Source organism: Trichomonas vaginalis, chromosome IV, assembly GCF_026262505.1.
Source record: "Trichomonas vaginalis G3 chromosome IV, whole genome shotgun sequence".
NCBI lineage: Eukaryota > Parabasalia > Trichomonadida > Trichomonadidae > Trichomonas > Trichomonas vaginalis.
Genome location: NC_067206.1, coordinates 37,091,644 through 37,108,805, shown reverse-complemented (window position 1 = coordinate 37,108,805; position 17,162 = coordinate 37,091,644). Strand labels below are relative to the sequence as shown.

Genomic DNA, 17,162 nt, shown 5'->3' with positions numbered 1-17,162 from the left:
TTAGTTTACAAAACAAATATGAGCAATGCAATTTCAAACTTTTGCTGGCAATTTCGATATTGCTCAAGTTTGTAGTATTTGTGATACCTATAACATCGGCTTAATCAAAATTCGATTTTTCTTATGAGTTATTGAGAAAATTTGATTGCAATGAGAAGGATTTCGACGTTTTTGATAAACTAAGAGCTGAGCTTTAGGGGTTCAGTTCATTTATGGCTGTAGTTTGATGCGTAGATCTCTTTTTTATTGTAAATTCTTTCAGCATGGAGATCGAGAATGAATCTTTTGAGAACTTTATGAGTTTTTACACCCGTAAAGAGGTCCTTCGAGGAAAGATAGTCCAGACTACATGAAGATGTGGGTTAACCAAAAAAATCCGATGGTTTCCCCATATTCATGTAGATCTTCGAAAAAATGAGCACCAAAAAAGCCAAAAAATAGGCTTTTTATTGGATTTGTACACTAGATCAATAATCTATTTAGGATCTGTCACTCTTTTTAGCCAGAGATATGAGGTCCTTTCTAGGAAAACGATCTATTCATCCATAAAAAAATGAATTATCGTTTTCCCCAGAAATTACATGGGGAGTGGTAAAAGTAAGGAAAATCTGGGTAATATAAATTTATTAATAAGAATAAACAATTTTTGTTTTTGAATTTATTCAATTTATAGCTTTACATATAGTTTCAAAATTGTACAACTATGATTATTTCAACAAAAAATATCTTACTTTTTCACTTCACTTTCACCCTCGCTTTTTCCGTAATTCAAATTTCAACATTATGTATTTTAATTCCTTATAGTATTTTTAACATAATTAATCAAATAATAATTGGAAGTTCTGAACTCACTTTTTCCGTAATTCAAAATCAAAAATATGAATAATATATCTATTTATTATATACTAATGCTATTTTCAACTAGAAGTGAGGTACGGTAATCTTACGGATTCCCGTAACTCAATTTTACGGAAAAAGTGCAGTAAACTACTCAATTTACGGAAAAAGTGTCGTAAACTATTGATGTGGCGGTAAAATCATGGTAATTCACGGAAAGCTATATGCGAAAATTTGAAATTATACAAAATCGAGCGAAACACTTTTAAATAGGTTGTTCTCGTATTTAAAATACTATTCCCAGATTTATTGTCGTCAGAATATTTCCAAATTTTTGCCGATTTACAAAAAATGATTTACAAAGCATATTTTTTAATCTAAAAAATTCCTAAAAAAAAGGAACCGGTGTGCGGAAACCTCGGTAAATTACCGCGGTTCCCGTTGGGACTGCCATATAAAAATATCTATATTTCATATTTTTATCGATTTTTAAAGTTTTTGCGAAAAGTATTCAATTATTTTTGCTATTTGGTCGGGTAAATGTCAGATTTGCGACATTTTCTGATATGATATTCAGATTCTACGTTGATAATAATGCTTATAGAACCCTCTTGCTATTGTGTCAAAATTGCGAAACCGATAGCAAAAATATCTCGCAATATCAAAATTGAGATATTGAGTGAATTATGCATTATAGAGATTCAAACTCTGATTTGTGAAAACATCTCATCAGTTTCTAGCTAATTCAAAAATCTTTACTATCTTATTCGATTAAAATGAAAAGGGAATAGTTTCATTATGCTTTAAATGACAGCCTTATAATATAATCATAGTTTTCGCTCAATATGCAGCATTTTTTTTTCGAAATCTATGGTCAATGTCCTAAATACTGATTGCTTTGCATTCATATCTCTTACATTTTCTATACCCACATCACTATTCATTGCTATTCCTATCTTTTTCATTTTTGTTTGTTTCTCATAATTTCTCAAAAAACACGATAACTTGATATTTGTAAATATCATACTTTATAACGTAAATAAGAACTTGACCTATTAAGAAAAGCAGTAATGAAAAGAAAATCTGAAATTCATAAAAATTACAAGTTTCTGATGACAATTAGCTTAATTAAACCAGGTACAAGATTATATAATTGTATTTTCTATCCAATTATCCATATAATATCTTATCCAGAAAAAATAACTTGATCAATACCAAATGATTTTTTAACTAGTAAATAAAGTATTTTCTTTACACACACATTGTATATCATAGTTTTTTTTTTGGTTTCGCAAAACATCCAAAAACAAATATGCTATAAAAGTGACAATTTTAGCAAAACGAAACCCTTATTTTTAAAAACCAATTTTTGAAAGGATTGTTAAGTGCTTTCTGACACAAAAACTTGAAAATTAACCTTAAACATCCGAATTGAAGGCCATGTCATAGGTGCGTAATTGCATACTTAAGGATGCATTTACCACTTTCTGAATTTTTTTTACACCAATGTTTTATTTTCTAACCTTAGTAGTATATGTGGACGGGTTGTGTGACTTTTTTTGTTACATCTATATATAGATGAAGGTATGTTTTCCCAGCCTCTATACATAGATGATATAAAATTTTTTCTTACGTTTTTTAAGTCATGAATTCGTAAGAAAGCGCGACATTATTAAATAAATTAGTAATAAATATTATACACTCAACCCATACATAATGAAATAAAAAAAAATAAAATAAATATTATATACTAAACACATTAAAAAATTAACATTAATTTTAAAATAATTTATTTTTTCATCTTTTATAAAAGAAGCTATATATAGATGATGTCAGATATTCCGCGATTAATTAAACATTGTTTAAATCCTGAATGGGTTAAACTTCAATTTAAAAATGAAGATTGTGAATTATTAAATGAATATGAAAGCCAAAATAAGCTAATGAGGTATAAATATAATGATAAAGAATATTTAATTTCATGGAATCAATGGAGTCATAATCAAAGACCTCATAAACGGGTAAAAAATTAGAAACTAATGATTATTTGAATTTATGAAATCAATTATTTGATTCATTCTTTCTTCAATCTCTTCTATTCTTTTTGTTAAATCATCTATTTTCATTAATGATGTGATTCTTGATTGAGGAATAGATTTCAAACTAACCACTCCTTTTATTTTTGAAATTTTGAATCCATCAACTTTAAACATTTTATTCAATTTACACGTTGTCAATTCTTCAAATAATTTTTTATTGTTAGCATAATAGTCATTAAATTCTTCAACAGATGAAAAATTTTTTATTTCAGTAATTGGTTTAACAACGTTTATTTTTTGTTGAACATTTTCACTTTCATTTATTTCTTCCTCCTCTGTTTCATTTATTTTTAAAATTGGTTTCATTTATCATTAAATAAAAATTAGAATATAAGTGATGAAATATATTTTTTAATTAATATTAAATCAGAAATGGCGGCAGGATTCTTTAAAAAATTATGGGATGGAATTAAGAAAGCTGCAGGTTGGGTTTATAAAAAGGTTATTAAACCTGTTGCAAACTTTTTGGCACCAGTAGCGAAAACGGCAGGAACTATCATAGGTGGGGTATTAGGTACTAAAGCAGGTAATCCGGCGATGGGAGCACAAGCAGGTAACGCAATTGGTGGAGTTGCTGAAGGAATACTTAATAAAATAGGAGGTAGATAGTGGAAAAATAAATAAATATTATTTTTATCTTAGTATCGGTTGAAGTCTTTGATAAACTTTTTCTCCTTTATTTAATATTTCTCTTATTGGGGCAGCTTTTGGTGTTATTGATTCAGCAACGTCACTAATTGCTTCTTTATTCTTAAATATCCAATTTGCTCCTTTCTTCATTGTTTCCCAAACTTTACTCGCTCCTCTTTTTACTTTATCCCATAATTTTTTAAAGAATCCTGCAGCCATAGTTGATTATTTCATTAAAATTAAAAATTCATTTTCATATTTTAATTTTGATTTTTTATTTAATAATAAATGACGACTAACTATTTGGTGCCAAACACCAAACCGATTAATGGAAATGTGTTTCATTCATTCGAAAAGATAAATGAAATATTTGCAAAGAATGACGGTAGAAGATATTATAGAGAACTTGAAAGTTCATGCTATGACTCTGATGCTCCATATTTTGATGATAAACAAACTCATTTAAGAATTACAAATCCGGCTCATGATGTGAACCAATTAGGTGACACATATATTAAACGCAAAGTTAAAGCAACTCTAGTTTCAAATAAAGCTTTCACATGTGATGCCGCTTTTAAATGCATGCGTTTATTCGTTGGTTACAAATCATCAAATCAAAGCTTTAAACAATTAGAAGTAGAAACCGAAAGAGGTGATGCCGGTTATCTTCATATGGATTGCGCCCGTGAATCTTTCGCATTTGCAACATATAAACCAAAATCAGAAAGGAAAGTTAAAAAGTTTGTTCATTCGTTATATAATAATGTTCAAAAATATGATAACTCAGTATGTGGTAAATATATTGACCCTTCAGAAGTTTTCAAGAAAGCAAATGAAGAAGTTGATGTCACTTTTGATATGATTATTCCGGTAAATGATTTGTTAGCATTTCAGGCGTTCGATGATTATCCTAAATCATTTGGTGATATCATTCTTAAATATTATGTTTTCAGGGATACTTTAGTATTTTGTCAGGTTGACCCGTTAAGAGTTGCTGATTTACAAAATTACGTTTATGAAAAGATAACTGATGAAAATTATGAAAAGATTATGAATCATGTTTATAAATATGATCGCAAATTCCAACAAATCGGACTTCCTGCCAAATTAATTACAAGCTTAGCCACTACATCTGCTGACGCAACAGTTGAGGATGTTATTATTTCATGCACAAAGATGGAAGTTTTAGAGGATAAATGTATTACACCAGGATACGGTTTAATTGAAGAATCAGTTAAAGCAATACCACGTTTATTTAGTAAGGAAGATCCATTCATGATTCCAGCTCAACATATTGACGTTCGTTCACTAAATGGAGGTTGCATCACTCCTGAAGGTATTAGCTCAGATTTCTCATACGCTCTTCATAATGTTACAGATGTTGTGTTAACATTTCCGAAGAATGCAATGCAAAGAACAGTTTTAGAAAATCCAATGCTTCGAGGTCTTCAGGTCACTTTAGATTCCAGAAACTTCCCCGATCAAGCGATGACCACAGTGGGTGACATATTCTTTACACGTATGCTTCAAGCTTCTGATTTAGATGGAGTGAATGAATGCACAGAAGAATACGAGGACTCATTAACTAGACCACTGAATGCAGATGATGGCAAGCCATTAGCTAGAACATGGAAAGACCAAACTTCATTCTTATGCACTATTCCAGTTCAACGTGATGGAGCGGGTATATTCTTTGATGGATTAGAAACTTTCAACTCACAAGTTACAGTACAAGTGAAAGCTTATCCAATCATTCAGGGTGAAAATGACACTTACTGTTCAAAGGTGACAAATCCTCCTCAGGTTTGGTTTACTAGGACTACATATTGGACATGGACACCGGATGAAGGTTTGAAATATCATCCAACAGGTACACCACCAGTATAGAAGTTCATATGATGAAATATTGATGAATAGAAATGTTTAAAATTATAAATTTATTTTTGATTAAATGGATTTAAATTCATCCACCCCTTATGAAGAATTAGCAGGAGTATATAATACATACGTAGATGATATGATTAATGAAGCATTGAGTGATAATAGAAATGCTCTATCTAAGGAAAAATTAATGAAAATTCCATATTCTGAATGTTACTTAAATTCAATCACTGCAGCAATTGGTAAACAAAATAAAGGTAAAACATTAACGATATTAAAACAAATTATCATTATTGCTAACATTTCCCCCCATTCACATGTGTTAATTTATATCAACCGTTCAGGTTCACCTTCAGATGATACATTTGAATCTTTAAAGCATTTAATCAAAATTCCAATTATTTATTTATCACAAGAAGAAGCAGAAGATTATTTAAAAAACTTTTTAATGTATAAAGAATTATATAATACAATCAAGAAGCAAGGATTAGAGGATAAAATTATTGATAAACAACGGGATGAATTATTTGAAACACTTTCTATTTCAAATTTTGATAAAGAATTTTTGCATTCACTAATTTTTCTAGATGATGCCGTGAAATCAAAACTAATAACTAATGAGAAATCATATTTTAATCAATTATTAACTCAATGTCGACATATTCAATGTTCATTCTTTATGGCTGTTCAATACTTTAAAGCATTAAACACAAACATTAAATCAAACCTGTCCACCCTTTTCATTTTCAGTGGTTTTAGTCGTCAACAGTTGAACGTTATGCTTTATCAAGTGAATTTACCAATGAGCATTAATGAACTTTACACACAATATCAACAATTAGGAGAACATGGAAAAATAATAGTTGATTTAAATAAAGGAGGTGTTAAATTTGATTAACTTTTTATAATTAATTTTTATTTTTATTTATAATTAAACATGACAGAAATAGCAAATCTTCTACAGGTTCCATTAAAACAAGGAACAAACAAAAAGGGTGCATATAATAGAACTATGAAAGTTCCTGATGGAATGAAAGAATTAGTTCATATTGTTGCCGGTCTTCAAAAAGATGTTAAACAAATGAGAAATGTTTTAACATTACCAGAAGCTCAAGCATATGCCAAACGTCATGGACCAAATTGGGAAGCACACGAAGCAGACATTACGGGTCCAAATGGAAAACCTGATGGAATAAATGAAGTCTTTGTTACTGATGGTCAAGGTAATATTAAAGTCATAAATGGGTATAAATTAACAATGACGGATTATCCTAAACGTAAAGCATATAATGAACGTTATCCTATGAAATTTGATGAAAATGGAAAAGCTGTTAAACAATACATTGGAGAAGGTGAAAATGGTCCAATTAATTCATACCGTTATAATCCATATTCTTATTTCAATGAAGAATTAAATGCTATTGAAGAGGGACCGGATGGATTACCACAATATTCTAACCAGTTTGATGGTCAATATGCAAATATTAGACCAGAAATTTCAGCTAAGAAATTCTTTAAAGTTGCTTTATTCGATCCAGTGTTCAATGAACAGAAAGAAGCAATGAAAGCAGAATTTAAACCAATTCAAGTGGCAAGAATTTCTTCATCTTCACTTTCAGAAGCGTTCAAGGAATTGATAAAGAAACCACTTTATTCTCAACAAGGTTATAACTTTGATTTAATTAAAGAAAGTGATAGACGTAAATTAGAAAAATCAGATGGTTTTAAGAATGCATGTAATGAAATGATTAAAGATATTGTAAATGATAAAATAAGACTGGGAGAAACTCAAATCATTATCAATAACATAATTGGTGCAGTTACAAAGAAAGTATAAGCAAACAAGGATGAACCTTGGGATATTACCGTAACAACTAAATAAAACTTTAAATATATTTTTCTTTTTTTATTCAATTATAAATGAGAAGACGTTTCACAAGTCAAAAGAACACAAACGCAAAAGCAGAGATTACGGTTGGTTATAACGTAAATGATGATAAATCACGAATTATTCAAAATGTTAAAGTTAATGTTAGTCCTGAATTAACAAGGTCAGCAACTCAACCAAATTTATTAACTCGTGACTTACCGAAGAATGAGGAGAATGAAGAAAACCATGAGAATGGAGACCCAATCATTTTATCTGAACCCGGTAAAGAACCTGTTGAAATCCCCACATATCCAACATACCCAGCACCACTTGATAACCCATATAAAGTAGACATTAATTCTGAATTAATGAAAATTTACCGTGATATAATAACTGATAATTATGATTCAATAATAAATTTAATTGATCAATCCGGTTTAATTATTTTACCTTATGAATCATTAATTCACATTATCGCCATTCTTTGTGATGTTCAAGATTCAGACGTTAAGATTCAATTTTTCATAGATGATGAGGTTTCATGCTGCGGAACAGTTGCAAAAATAAATCCTATAAAGGATATTAGCACAATTAAGATATCAAAGAATGGAACAACAACTGAACTACATTTAACTTATAATAACATATACAATAAAATAGTTGATGAATATAAAATATCACTTGAAAAATTCTTTGTTAAGGCTATTTAATATTCAAGCATTAACATTATCGAATAATAATCCTTTGAATCATAATCAATAATAATTGACCTTTCACCAGTTTCTATCGTTTGTTTTATTTCTTTTTGTTCCCCACTATCCGGATCGGTCATTGTAATTGTTTTTGTTATAGTATCAGCTTTATCTTTAACTTCAATCTTTTTTCCATCAGGATATTTAAACCAAAATTCCAAAAATTCGATATTGTCAATCTGTTCATATTTTAATCTATCAATTACATTTTTAATACCATCTGAAAATCTTATGAAATGGTCATTATATGGGTTTGATTGAACTAAATTTGAATGAAGTGAAATATAACCTGTTGATGAATATGACATTGACTCATATTTTCTGAAAACACTAAAATTTATAACATGAATGAATTTCTTATTCGTTGAATTTATGAATTCTTGAGGTAATCTTATTCTAGTTTTATTTATCACTGGAAAATAACGCTTTACCATATTTTTAATCGTAATAAAAATGTCAATTATCAATATTATTTCGAATAATAACTGTGAATTAAATTTAACAGTTAGCGGAATTTATAATGTTACTCTCGTTTCTGTGAGTGGTAAATTTAATCCCATTCTTTTAGACCCTTCAGATTATATATCATTTATTAAAGATGACCTTGAAAAAACGTATGATATGTATATAAATAATGTGATAGCGAAATGGGATATTAACATGATTTTAAGTTATTTAAATGAATCATTTATCGTATGGTATGAAGAAAATTTTAAATCAAAACCCGATAAACTTTTTGAACTTGATGAAATCAATAACCTTATTAAATTCCCGCTGAAAATTAAATTTTGTACTCCTCATTTTCGTTCATTGTTGGGGATATTAAATTTTGAAAAAGATGTTGGGGATGTTTTGTATTCTGACACTGGTTCCAATTTCATTTTAATCAAATGTGATAAAGTTAATACCCCAATGAGATTTTCACATCAAACATTAGACCCTAACTCTTACCCGTCAATACAAAACATTTTATCCATCAACTTAAACACATTTTCTTTATCATATCCGTTTCAATTATCCGGGAATTCATTTATTCTTCATTCAAAGATTTATCAAATATTAAATTTAGAATAACTGACCTATTTGATTGTGATTTAGAATTTATGAATGAAATATTATGGCAATTTCAAATAGAAAAAATAGCTGATGAGATAATGGATTAAATATTTATTTTAAATTGTAATAAATGATTAAAACAACAGCAACCACAACAACTTAAGGCGCAAAGCACCCAGGTCCTTCATACCATTACATACGCCACATATGCATATAATTCAAAGACGGCAGAACAAACGCAAAGGTTGAAATATGGAGATTTGGAGATAGTATTGAAAAATGACCATTTCGAATTCGTTTGCAAAGGTGGTGCAGTGATATCAAATATAAAAGAAATTTTATTTATGAATTCTAAAATTAAAGGTATAACGGATGATATAACATCAATTCCACCAGAAGAACAAAGATATTACGCATTAAATGCATTTCCTAAAGTTTTGAAGATTGGAAGATTTAATTTAAATGAGGAATTCATAAAAGGTTTCCTAAATGACATAATGAAGAAAGCAGATAAGGAATATGTGGCTAGTGAGTTAATGAAGAAGGCAAATTTGGTTTATGTTGATGAAAAAGATAATGAAATTAAAGAAAGGGTTGAATGGTATCATGAATGGACATCAAAGATTTTAAAAACTAAAGCTGATACAGGATGGGTTTCAGGATGTTTAGACCTTAAAGCGGATAAGGAATATGTTAACGATGAGTTAAATAAGAAAGCAGATAAAGAGTATGTGGATAGTGAGTTAATGAAGAAAGCTGATATATCATTTGTTAATGAAGAAATAAAACAATCAGAGGTCTATTTTACTCCACCATTTTTAAATTTTATGAAATCATCAGATAAAACCTTTGATATAGATTCTTTTGAATGGATATGTTTCGATGGAGTGACCATGTATTTATTTTATACAGATGGAGTGCTTTATTATTTTAAAACAAATGATTTTAAAAACTATGAATCATTTACTCCATCTGTTTTGAATCCTGATACACGAAAGCCAATCATTAATCCAAGAATTTTATATGTTGAATATAATAACGGTAAATTTATGGGAATGATAACGGTTGGAGATGATTTTTGCCCTTGTTATTCATTCGATTGTATCCAATGGTTCAAATGTAATTTAAATCAAGATGCTAAATTTAAATATCCAAATAATCCTATTAGATGCGTTAATAATAAATGGGTACTAATTTATGAAGTCAATCAAATTTTCATTAGTGAGGATGGGATAAATTATTATATGTTTAGTATGATGTCATCAGATTTGAAAATTGATTATACGAGTAAGTGGTATTACATTAACAACATGTATTTTATCCTACAAAATGATAAAATTTATAGATCATCTTCAATACCACAAGGTCAATTTGAACAAATTTTTCAAGCTGATGGAGACATTGAAGCTTTATGTTATGGATCAAATGTTTATGTTCTCGTTTCAGGTGAAATGGTCTATTCATATCCTGTAAGTTATAACAGACATATTTATTTATCACAGGATTTATCAATTGGGAATTGGTTTATTCATTCACTCCAAAACTTACTCGAAATTATAGATTTACAAATTTATTTTATATTGATGGTATTTCATTGCTTTAGGATGTGGTGATTTAGAAACATCATAGTGATGGAAGAACTTGGTCTGAAATCACAAAATTTCAAGATGTTAGAAAAGCAATTTTTCAAAAATAATACGTTAATATTGATAACAAGACCAGTTTTAAATACTCACCCAAATTCAATATTATATAATAAATTCAATATTCATAATGGATTAAATACAATTCTTGAGATGATTTACCCCATTGGTTCTTTATATATGTCAATGAATTCAACAAATCCAGCTGATGTATTCGGTTTCGGTACATGGCAACAAATAACCGATCGTTTCCTCTATTGTGCTAACTCTTCAAAGCAAACAGGAGGTTCGAAGAAAATTAAAGAAGCAAACCTTCCACCGCACACTCATACGGGAACTACAAACTTTTCTGGCGACCATAGACACTCATTAAGAGACCACCCATTATACAACTCAGACTATGAAGCTGGCAATGACGTTTTATCTCCATCTTATAACGATTCAACAAAAAAGACTTTTCGACAAACTGAACCAGGAGGAAATCATTCACACACTTTCACAACAAATCCAACAGGCTCGGGTGAAGATTATATGCCACCATTTATGACTGTATTCGCATGGTATAGAGTTCAATGAATGTGCTTGACCCAAAGGTCTGGGCTTACCGAATGAACTAAATATATTTTATGTTTGTAATTAATTAGGTAATGAAGTAATGGATGAACTGCAGAAATAAATGTTTACGTTAATGTTTACGTTAATGTTTACGTTAATGGTTTCGGGTCATTCAATAATTAATTATTTTTGAAGAACTGAAGGTGTCACTATGTCACTCGGTGTCACTCGGTTATTTAACTTCTCTGAAAAAATGAGACAACATGACATTTTGACAACATTCCCGGAAATAAATGTTTACGTTAATGTTTACGTTAATGTTTACGTTAATGGTTTCGGGTCATTCAATAATTAATTATTTTGAAGAACTGAAGGTGTCACTATGTCACTCGGTGTCACTCGGTTATTTAACTTCTCTGAAAAAATGAGACAACATGACATTTTGACAACATTCCCGGAAATAAATGTTTACGTTAATGTTTACGTTAATGTTTACGTTAATGGTTTCGGGTCATTCAATAATTAATTATTTTTGAAGAACTGAAGGTGTCACTATGTCACTCGGTGTCACTCGGTTATTTAACTTCTCTGAAAAAATGAGACAACATGACATTTTGACAACAGTCATGGAAATCAATTATTATCGTTAATGTTTACGTTAATGGTTTCGGGTCATTCAATAATTAATTATTTTTGAAGAACTGAAGGTGTCACTATGTCACTCGGTGTCACTCGGTTATTTAACTTCTCTGAAAAAATGAGACAACATGACATTTTGACAACATTCCCGGAAATTTGATGCAGTCCAAAAATAAAGTTAGTTTTAAAATTATTTTTATTTTTTTATTTTGTATGTAAGAACAGAAATGTTAGTCGAAGCACAGACGTTCACGAACAAATCTAATGGCGAAACATTCACAAAAGGCACTTATAATGGTATTGAAGTCTTACGTAGAGACAAGGATGGTTACATTAATGCAACAAAGATGGCAAGAGAAGCGGGAAGGTTAAACCATTTAAACAGATTTCTCAATAGTGCTAAAATGCAGGAAATTCTTGAGTTTTGGATGAACGAATACGGTCGAGCCAAAAGTGGCTCAACCTCAAAACAAGCATTTTATGAGCTTACTAAGGGTGTTATAAATGAATTCAAAGGTATTTACATACATCCTGACCTCGTTCATTTTGTTGCTGAATGGTGCTCTGTAAAGTATGCATTTTATGTCAAAGATATTATGGACTCCATAGACAAGAAAGTTCATGAGAAATTAGATGAAGAAGAACTCGAAGATACAGTAGAGAATGCTAAACATTTGTTTGAAGAAGAAGTTAGAAAAATGTGTGAAAAACAATTAGAACACGAACGTGAGATATGTTATGGTTATAGAGATTCACCATACGAACTAGACCAATGGGAACAAGAAGATTTAAAGAGAGAATTTAGAGAATATGAACTCGCTAAGATAGCATTAGAAACTGCAGAAAAGAAGTTAAAAGTTTGGGGTCGTTTTGTACAAAAATATTGTGAGTAAATGAACCATTGATTTTTATCATAAACGACCAAAAATATATGTTTACGTTAATGGTTTCGGGTCATTCATTTATTAATTATTTTTGAAGAACTGAAGGTGTCACTATGTCACTCGGTGTCACTCGGTTATTTAACTTCTCTGAAAAAATGAGACAACATGACATTTTGACAACAGTCATGGAAATCAATTATTATCGTTAATGTTTACGTTAATGGTTTCGGGTCATTCAATAATTAATTATTTTTGAAGAACTGAAGGTGTCACTATGTCACTCGGTGTCACTCGGTTATTTAACTTCTCTGAAAAAATGAGACAACATGACATTTTGACAACATTCCCGGAAATTTGATGCAGTCCAAAAATAAAGTTAGTTTTAAAATTATTTTTATTTTTTTATTCCTATATAAATGACAGCAACAAACAACAGCAACAGCAACTTCATCGTTTCTGATGAAAAAGTTATTGATTCATTAGCTGAGGAATTAGTTATGGCAGAAACTAAAACCCTCAACGAAAGAATTGGTGAAAACAAGATTGATTTACATAACTACCTCAAACATGATGGAGGAAGAGGAAGGAAAACTGGTACAGCTTTATTAGTAAATAAAATTTCAAAATTTAACGATTATAGATGTTGATATCAATAAATCGTACAATGATGAACTTAAAGAAACAGTTAGAAAAGACATTTTATCAAAAACTTTCGGATAAAGATGTTATCGTTAAAAACCGCTTCAGGAGGTCTTCACATTTATTGCAACACTAATTTTCTATGCAGTTTCGAACAGAATGATTAAATGTTATTCCTGCAATGATTATGATATCGGTATCTGACTTCTATTGATGATTCAAAGCGTTCATTAGTGGTTATGGCTGATTCAAGAGTTCGCAAGAATGCAACAGAACCATCAATACATACTCATTCATTCGTGGAAGTTATGATTCAACATTAACTAGAACAGTGAATGATATATTAAATGATTTGAATATTAAGGTAAGAGTTGAACAAAGAACGAAGAAATAAAGAGTATAATGAATGAAAACAAAGATGTAAACATTGACGATAAACTTGCCCAGAGCATAGTTGATGGCATCTGTGATTTTGAAGTACATAATGACGGTGGAAACATGAATTTAGAAAAAGAAATAACATTATTCACACTGTTTCAAGCTATTAATTCGTTACCTAATCATTTAATTAATGAAGCATACGACAACGTTTATAACTTCTGCAGTTTAACAGAAAATGCAAAAAGTAATTTTGAAAAAGCACGTAGTAGATATGCACATTTAATGACTTCTCCATTTGTTTTAGTGAAGATTCTAAAACTTTATCAAAAGGAATATTATGATGAATATGTTTTACCTTTATTACGTAAGCCAAAAATAACATTTGATATCAAACTTGATGACTCGTTTTTGATAACAGATATTAGACGCAAGGCTGAAAATCATCAGTATAAAAACAGTTCTGAAGTAATTGAGGATTTATCACGTGTAGTCCGTTTTGTAGATTATGGAAATAAATATTTCATTCAAAAGGACTATAATATCCACGATAAAATGAATCAAATATCATTCGTTCTTCAATCAAACATGAAAGAGTCACTCAAAATGATTAAATTATTTAAAGAAGAAGGTAAAACAATAACAGCATGGGACGTACTATTAAATCAATTGTCTTCATTAACCGTTAAGGGTGTTTGCTTTAAATCTGATTCCCCTGATGTTTTCTCAACGTTTCAAGGTTATAAATACAACATTCTCGAAAAGCCTGATTACTCAAAAATTGAGATGTTTATGAATTTCATTAAAGAAGCCATTTGTGATAATAACGATGAAGTGTATAAATACCTTCTCGGCTGGATTGCATCAATGATTCAACATCCTGGAATCAAGAATGAAACAGCAATTATTTTGAAAGGACTTCAGGGAACAGGTAAAAACAGATTTACAGACATTATTTCTGAACTTCTCGCTGGTTATTCATGCAAAAACATTACCGAAATAAGTGAGCTAACGGGTAATTTCAACTCAGTAGTTGAGAATAAAATGTTTCTTGTACTTAATGAACTCAAGAATGTAGGTGAAGACAGACTTGCAAACTTCAACGCTTTGAAATCAATTATTACGGATAATGAGATTAGAATTAATGAAAAGAATCAACCCAGAAGAACTGCTCAGAATGTTGCCAATTTCATTTTCGTAACTAATAACGTCTACCCTGTCAAAATTGAAGTTGGAGACAGAAGATATGTAGTTTTAAGAGTTAATGGTAAATTTAAGGGTCAATTTGATTACTTCAAGGATTTGATGAATTCATGCACTAAGGAATTTTATGATAATTTACTGACGTATTTTATGCAATATGACCTTTCATCATTTAATGTACGAATCATACCGATGACTGAAGCCAAACAAGATTTACTTGAATTATCATCAAATCCTTTAGATGTATGGATAAATACACATTATGATGAATTGTGTGTAGGTATGATATGTAAAAATGCTTTATTCTGCAAACCATCAGACATGAAAGACAAGAATTTCCAAATGAGTATTAAGGATAAATGTGATAAGAAACAGAGAAGAATAGATGGTAAACAGACATGGTATTATGTTTTGAAAGAAGAAATGAAAGGATTATATAAACAGGTTGAACCAAACGATGATGAGGATTCATTTACTGATGATGAAATACCTGTAAATGAAGCTTTATAAAGTATGATTTGACTTTATTTTTGCATTAATCCCACTATGTTGTTGTCAAAATGTCATGTTGTCACCATTTTTCAGAGAAGTTAATTAACCGAGTGACACCGAGTGACCGAGTGACACCTTCAGTTCTTCAAAAAATACTTCATAAGTGCCTTCCTGAAAACATTAACGAAAACATTAACGAAAACATTAACGAAAACATTAACGAAGAACCTATGTTGTTGTCAAAATGTCATGTTGTCACCATTTTTCAGAGAAGTTAATTAACCGAGTGACACCGAGTGACCGAGTGACACCTTCAGTTCTTCAAAAATACTTCATAAGTGCCTTCCTGAAAACATTAACGAAAACATTAACGAAAACATTAACGAAAACATTAACGAAGAACCTATGTTGTTGTCAAAATGTCATGTTGTCACCATTTTTCAGAGAAGTTAATTAACCGAGTGACACCGAGTGACCGAGTGACACCTTCAGTTCTTCAAAAATACTTCATAAGTGCCTTCCTGAAAACATTAACGAAAACATTAACGAAAACATTAACGAAAACATTAACGAAGAACCTATGTTGTTGTCAAAATGTCATGTTGTCACCATTTTTCAGAGAAGTTAATTAACCGAGTGACACCGAGTGACCGAGTGACACCTTCAGTTCTTCAAAAATACTTCATAAGTGCCTTCCTGAAAACATTAACGAAAACATTAACGAAAACATTAACGAAAACATTAACGAAGAACCTATGTTGTTGTCAAAATGTCATGTTGTCACCATTTTTCAGAGAAGTTAATTAACCGAGTGACACCGAGTGACCGAGTGACACCTTCAGTTCTTCAAAAATACTTCATAAGTGCCTTCCTGAAAACATTAACGAAAACATTAACGAAAACATTAACGAAAACATTAACGAAGAACCTATGTTGTTGTCAAAATGTCATGTTGTCACCATTTTTCAGAGAAGTTAATTAACCGAGTGACACCGAGTGACCGAGTGACACCTTCAGTTCTTCAAAAATACTTCATAAGTGCCTTCCTGAAAACATTAACGAAAACATTAACGAAAACATTAACGAAACATTAACGAAGAACCTATGTTGTTGTCAAAATGTCATGTTGTCACCATTTTTCAGAGAAGTTAATTAACCGAGTGACACCTTCAGTTCTTCAAAAATACTTCATAAGTGCCTTCCTGAAAACATTAACGAAAACATTAACGAAAACATTAACGAAAACATTAACGAAGAACCTATGTTGTTGTCAAAATGTCATGTTGTCACCATTTTTCAGAGAAGTTAATTAACCGAGTGACACCGAGTGACCGAGTGACACCTTCAGTTCTTCAAAAATACTTCATAAGTGCCTTCCTGAAAACATTAACGAAAACATTAACGAAAACATTAACGAAAACATTAACGAAGAACCTATGTTGTTGTCAAAATGTCATGTTGTCACCATTTTTCAGAGAAGTTAATTAACCGAGTGACACCGAGTGACCGAGTGACACCTTCAGTTCTTCAAAAATAATTAATAAATGAATGACCTGAAACCATTAACGAAACCATTAACAATAACAAAATTTTATTTTTATCAT

At 30.3% G+C, this 17,162-nt stretch overlaps 6 protein-coding genes and 1 pseudogene across 7 annotated transcripts, besides 1 other annotated feature; all 7 read left to right on the top strand.

Moving 5' to 3' along the window:
* Positions 1–3,308: 3,308 nt before the first annotated feature.
* On the top strand, positions 3,309–3,545 carry TVAGG3_0236240 (N-acetylmuramoyl-l-alanine amidase family; the record flags this gene model as incomplete). Its single annotated transcript, XM_001296374.1, has 1 exon — positions 3,309–3,545. The coding sequence occupies one exon, from the start codon at positions 3,309–3,311 to the stop codon at positions 3,543–3,545; it is 237 nt and encodes a 78-aa protein (XP_001296375.1).
* A 1,972-nt stretch (positions 3,546–5,517) lies between these two features.
* On the top strand, positions 5,518–6,345 carry TVAGG3_0236230 (uncharacterized protein; the record flags this gene model as incomplete). The annotated part of the gene is made up of 1 exon (XM_051227511.1): positions 5,518–6,345. One exon carries the CDS (start codon positions 5,518–5,520, stop codon positions 6,343–6,345), a length of 828 nt encoding a protein of 275 aa, XP_051112497.1.
* A 39-nt stretch (positions 6,346–6,384) lies between these two features.
* TVAGG3_0236220 (uncharacterized protein) lies at positions 6,385–6,662 on the top strand (the record flags this gene model as incomplete). Its single annotated transcript, XM_051227510.1, has 1 exon — positions 6,385–6,662. A coding segment is annotated over one exon (278 nt), but the record flags the coding sequence as incomplete, so codon positions are not given.
* A 705-nt stretch (positions 6,663–7,367) lies between these two features.
* On the top strand, positions 7,368–7,676 carry TVAGG3_0236210 (uncharacterized protein; the record flags this gene model as incomplete). The annotated part of the gene is made up of 1 exon (XM_051227509.1): positions 7,368–7,676. A coding segment is annotated over one exon (309 nt), but the record flags the coding sequence as incomplete, so codon positions are not given.
* A 2,702-nt stretch (positions 7,677–10,378) lies between these two features.
* On the top strand, positions 10,379–11,344 carry TVAGG3_0236200 (annotated as a pseudogene). Its single transcript has one exon. A coding segment is annotated over exon 1 (966 nt).
* An 845-nt stretch (positions 11,345–12,189) lies between these two features.
* TVAGG3_0236190 (uncharacterized protein) lies at positions 12,190–12,855 on the top strand (the record flags this gene model as incomplete). The annotated part of the gene is made up of 1 exon (XM_051227508.1): positions 12,190–12,855. One exon carries the CDS (start codon positions 12,190–12,192, stop codon positions 12,853–12,855), a length of 666 nt encoding a protein of 221 aa, XP_051112494.1.
* Positions 12,856–14,649: 1,794 nt separating this feature from the next.
* TVAGG3_0236180 (uncharacterized protein) lies at positions 14,650–15,576 on the top strand (the record flags this gene model as incomplete). The annotated part of the gene is made up of 1 exon (XM_051227507.1): positions 14,650–15,576. One exon carries the CDS (start codon positions 14,650–14,652, stop codon positions 15,574–15,576), a length of 927 nt encoding a protein of 308 aa, XP_051112493.1.
* Positions 15,577–16,994: 1,418 nt separating this feature from the next.
* Positions 16,995–17,162: part of a mobile genetic element that runs on past the window's edge.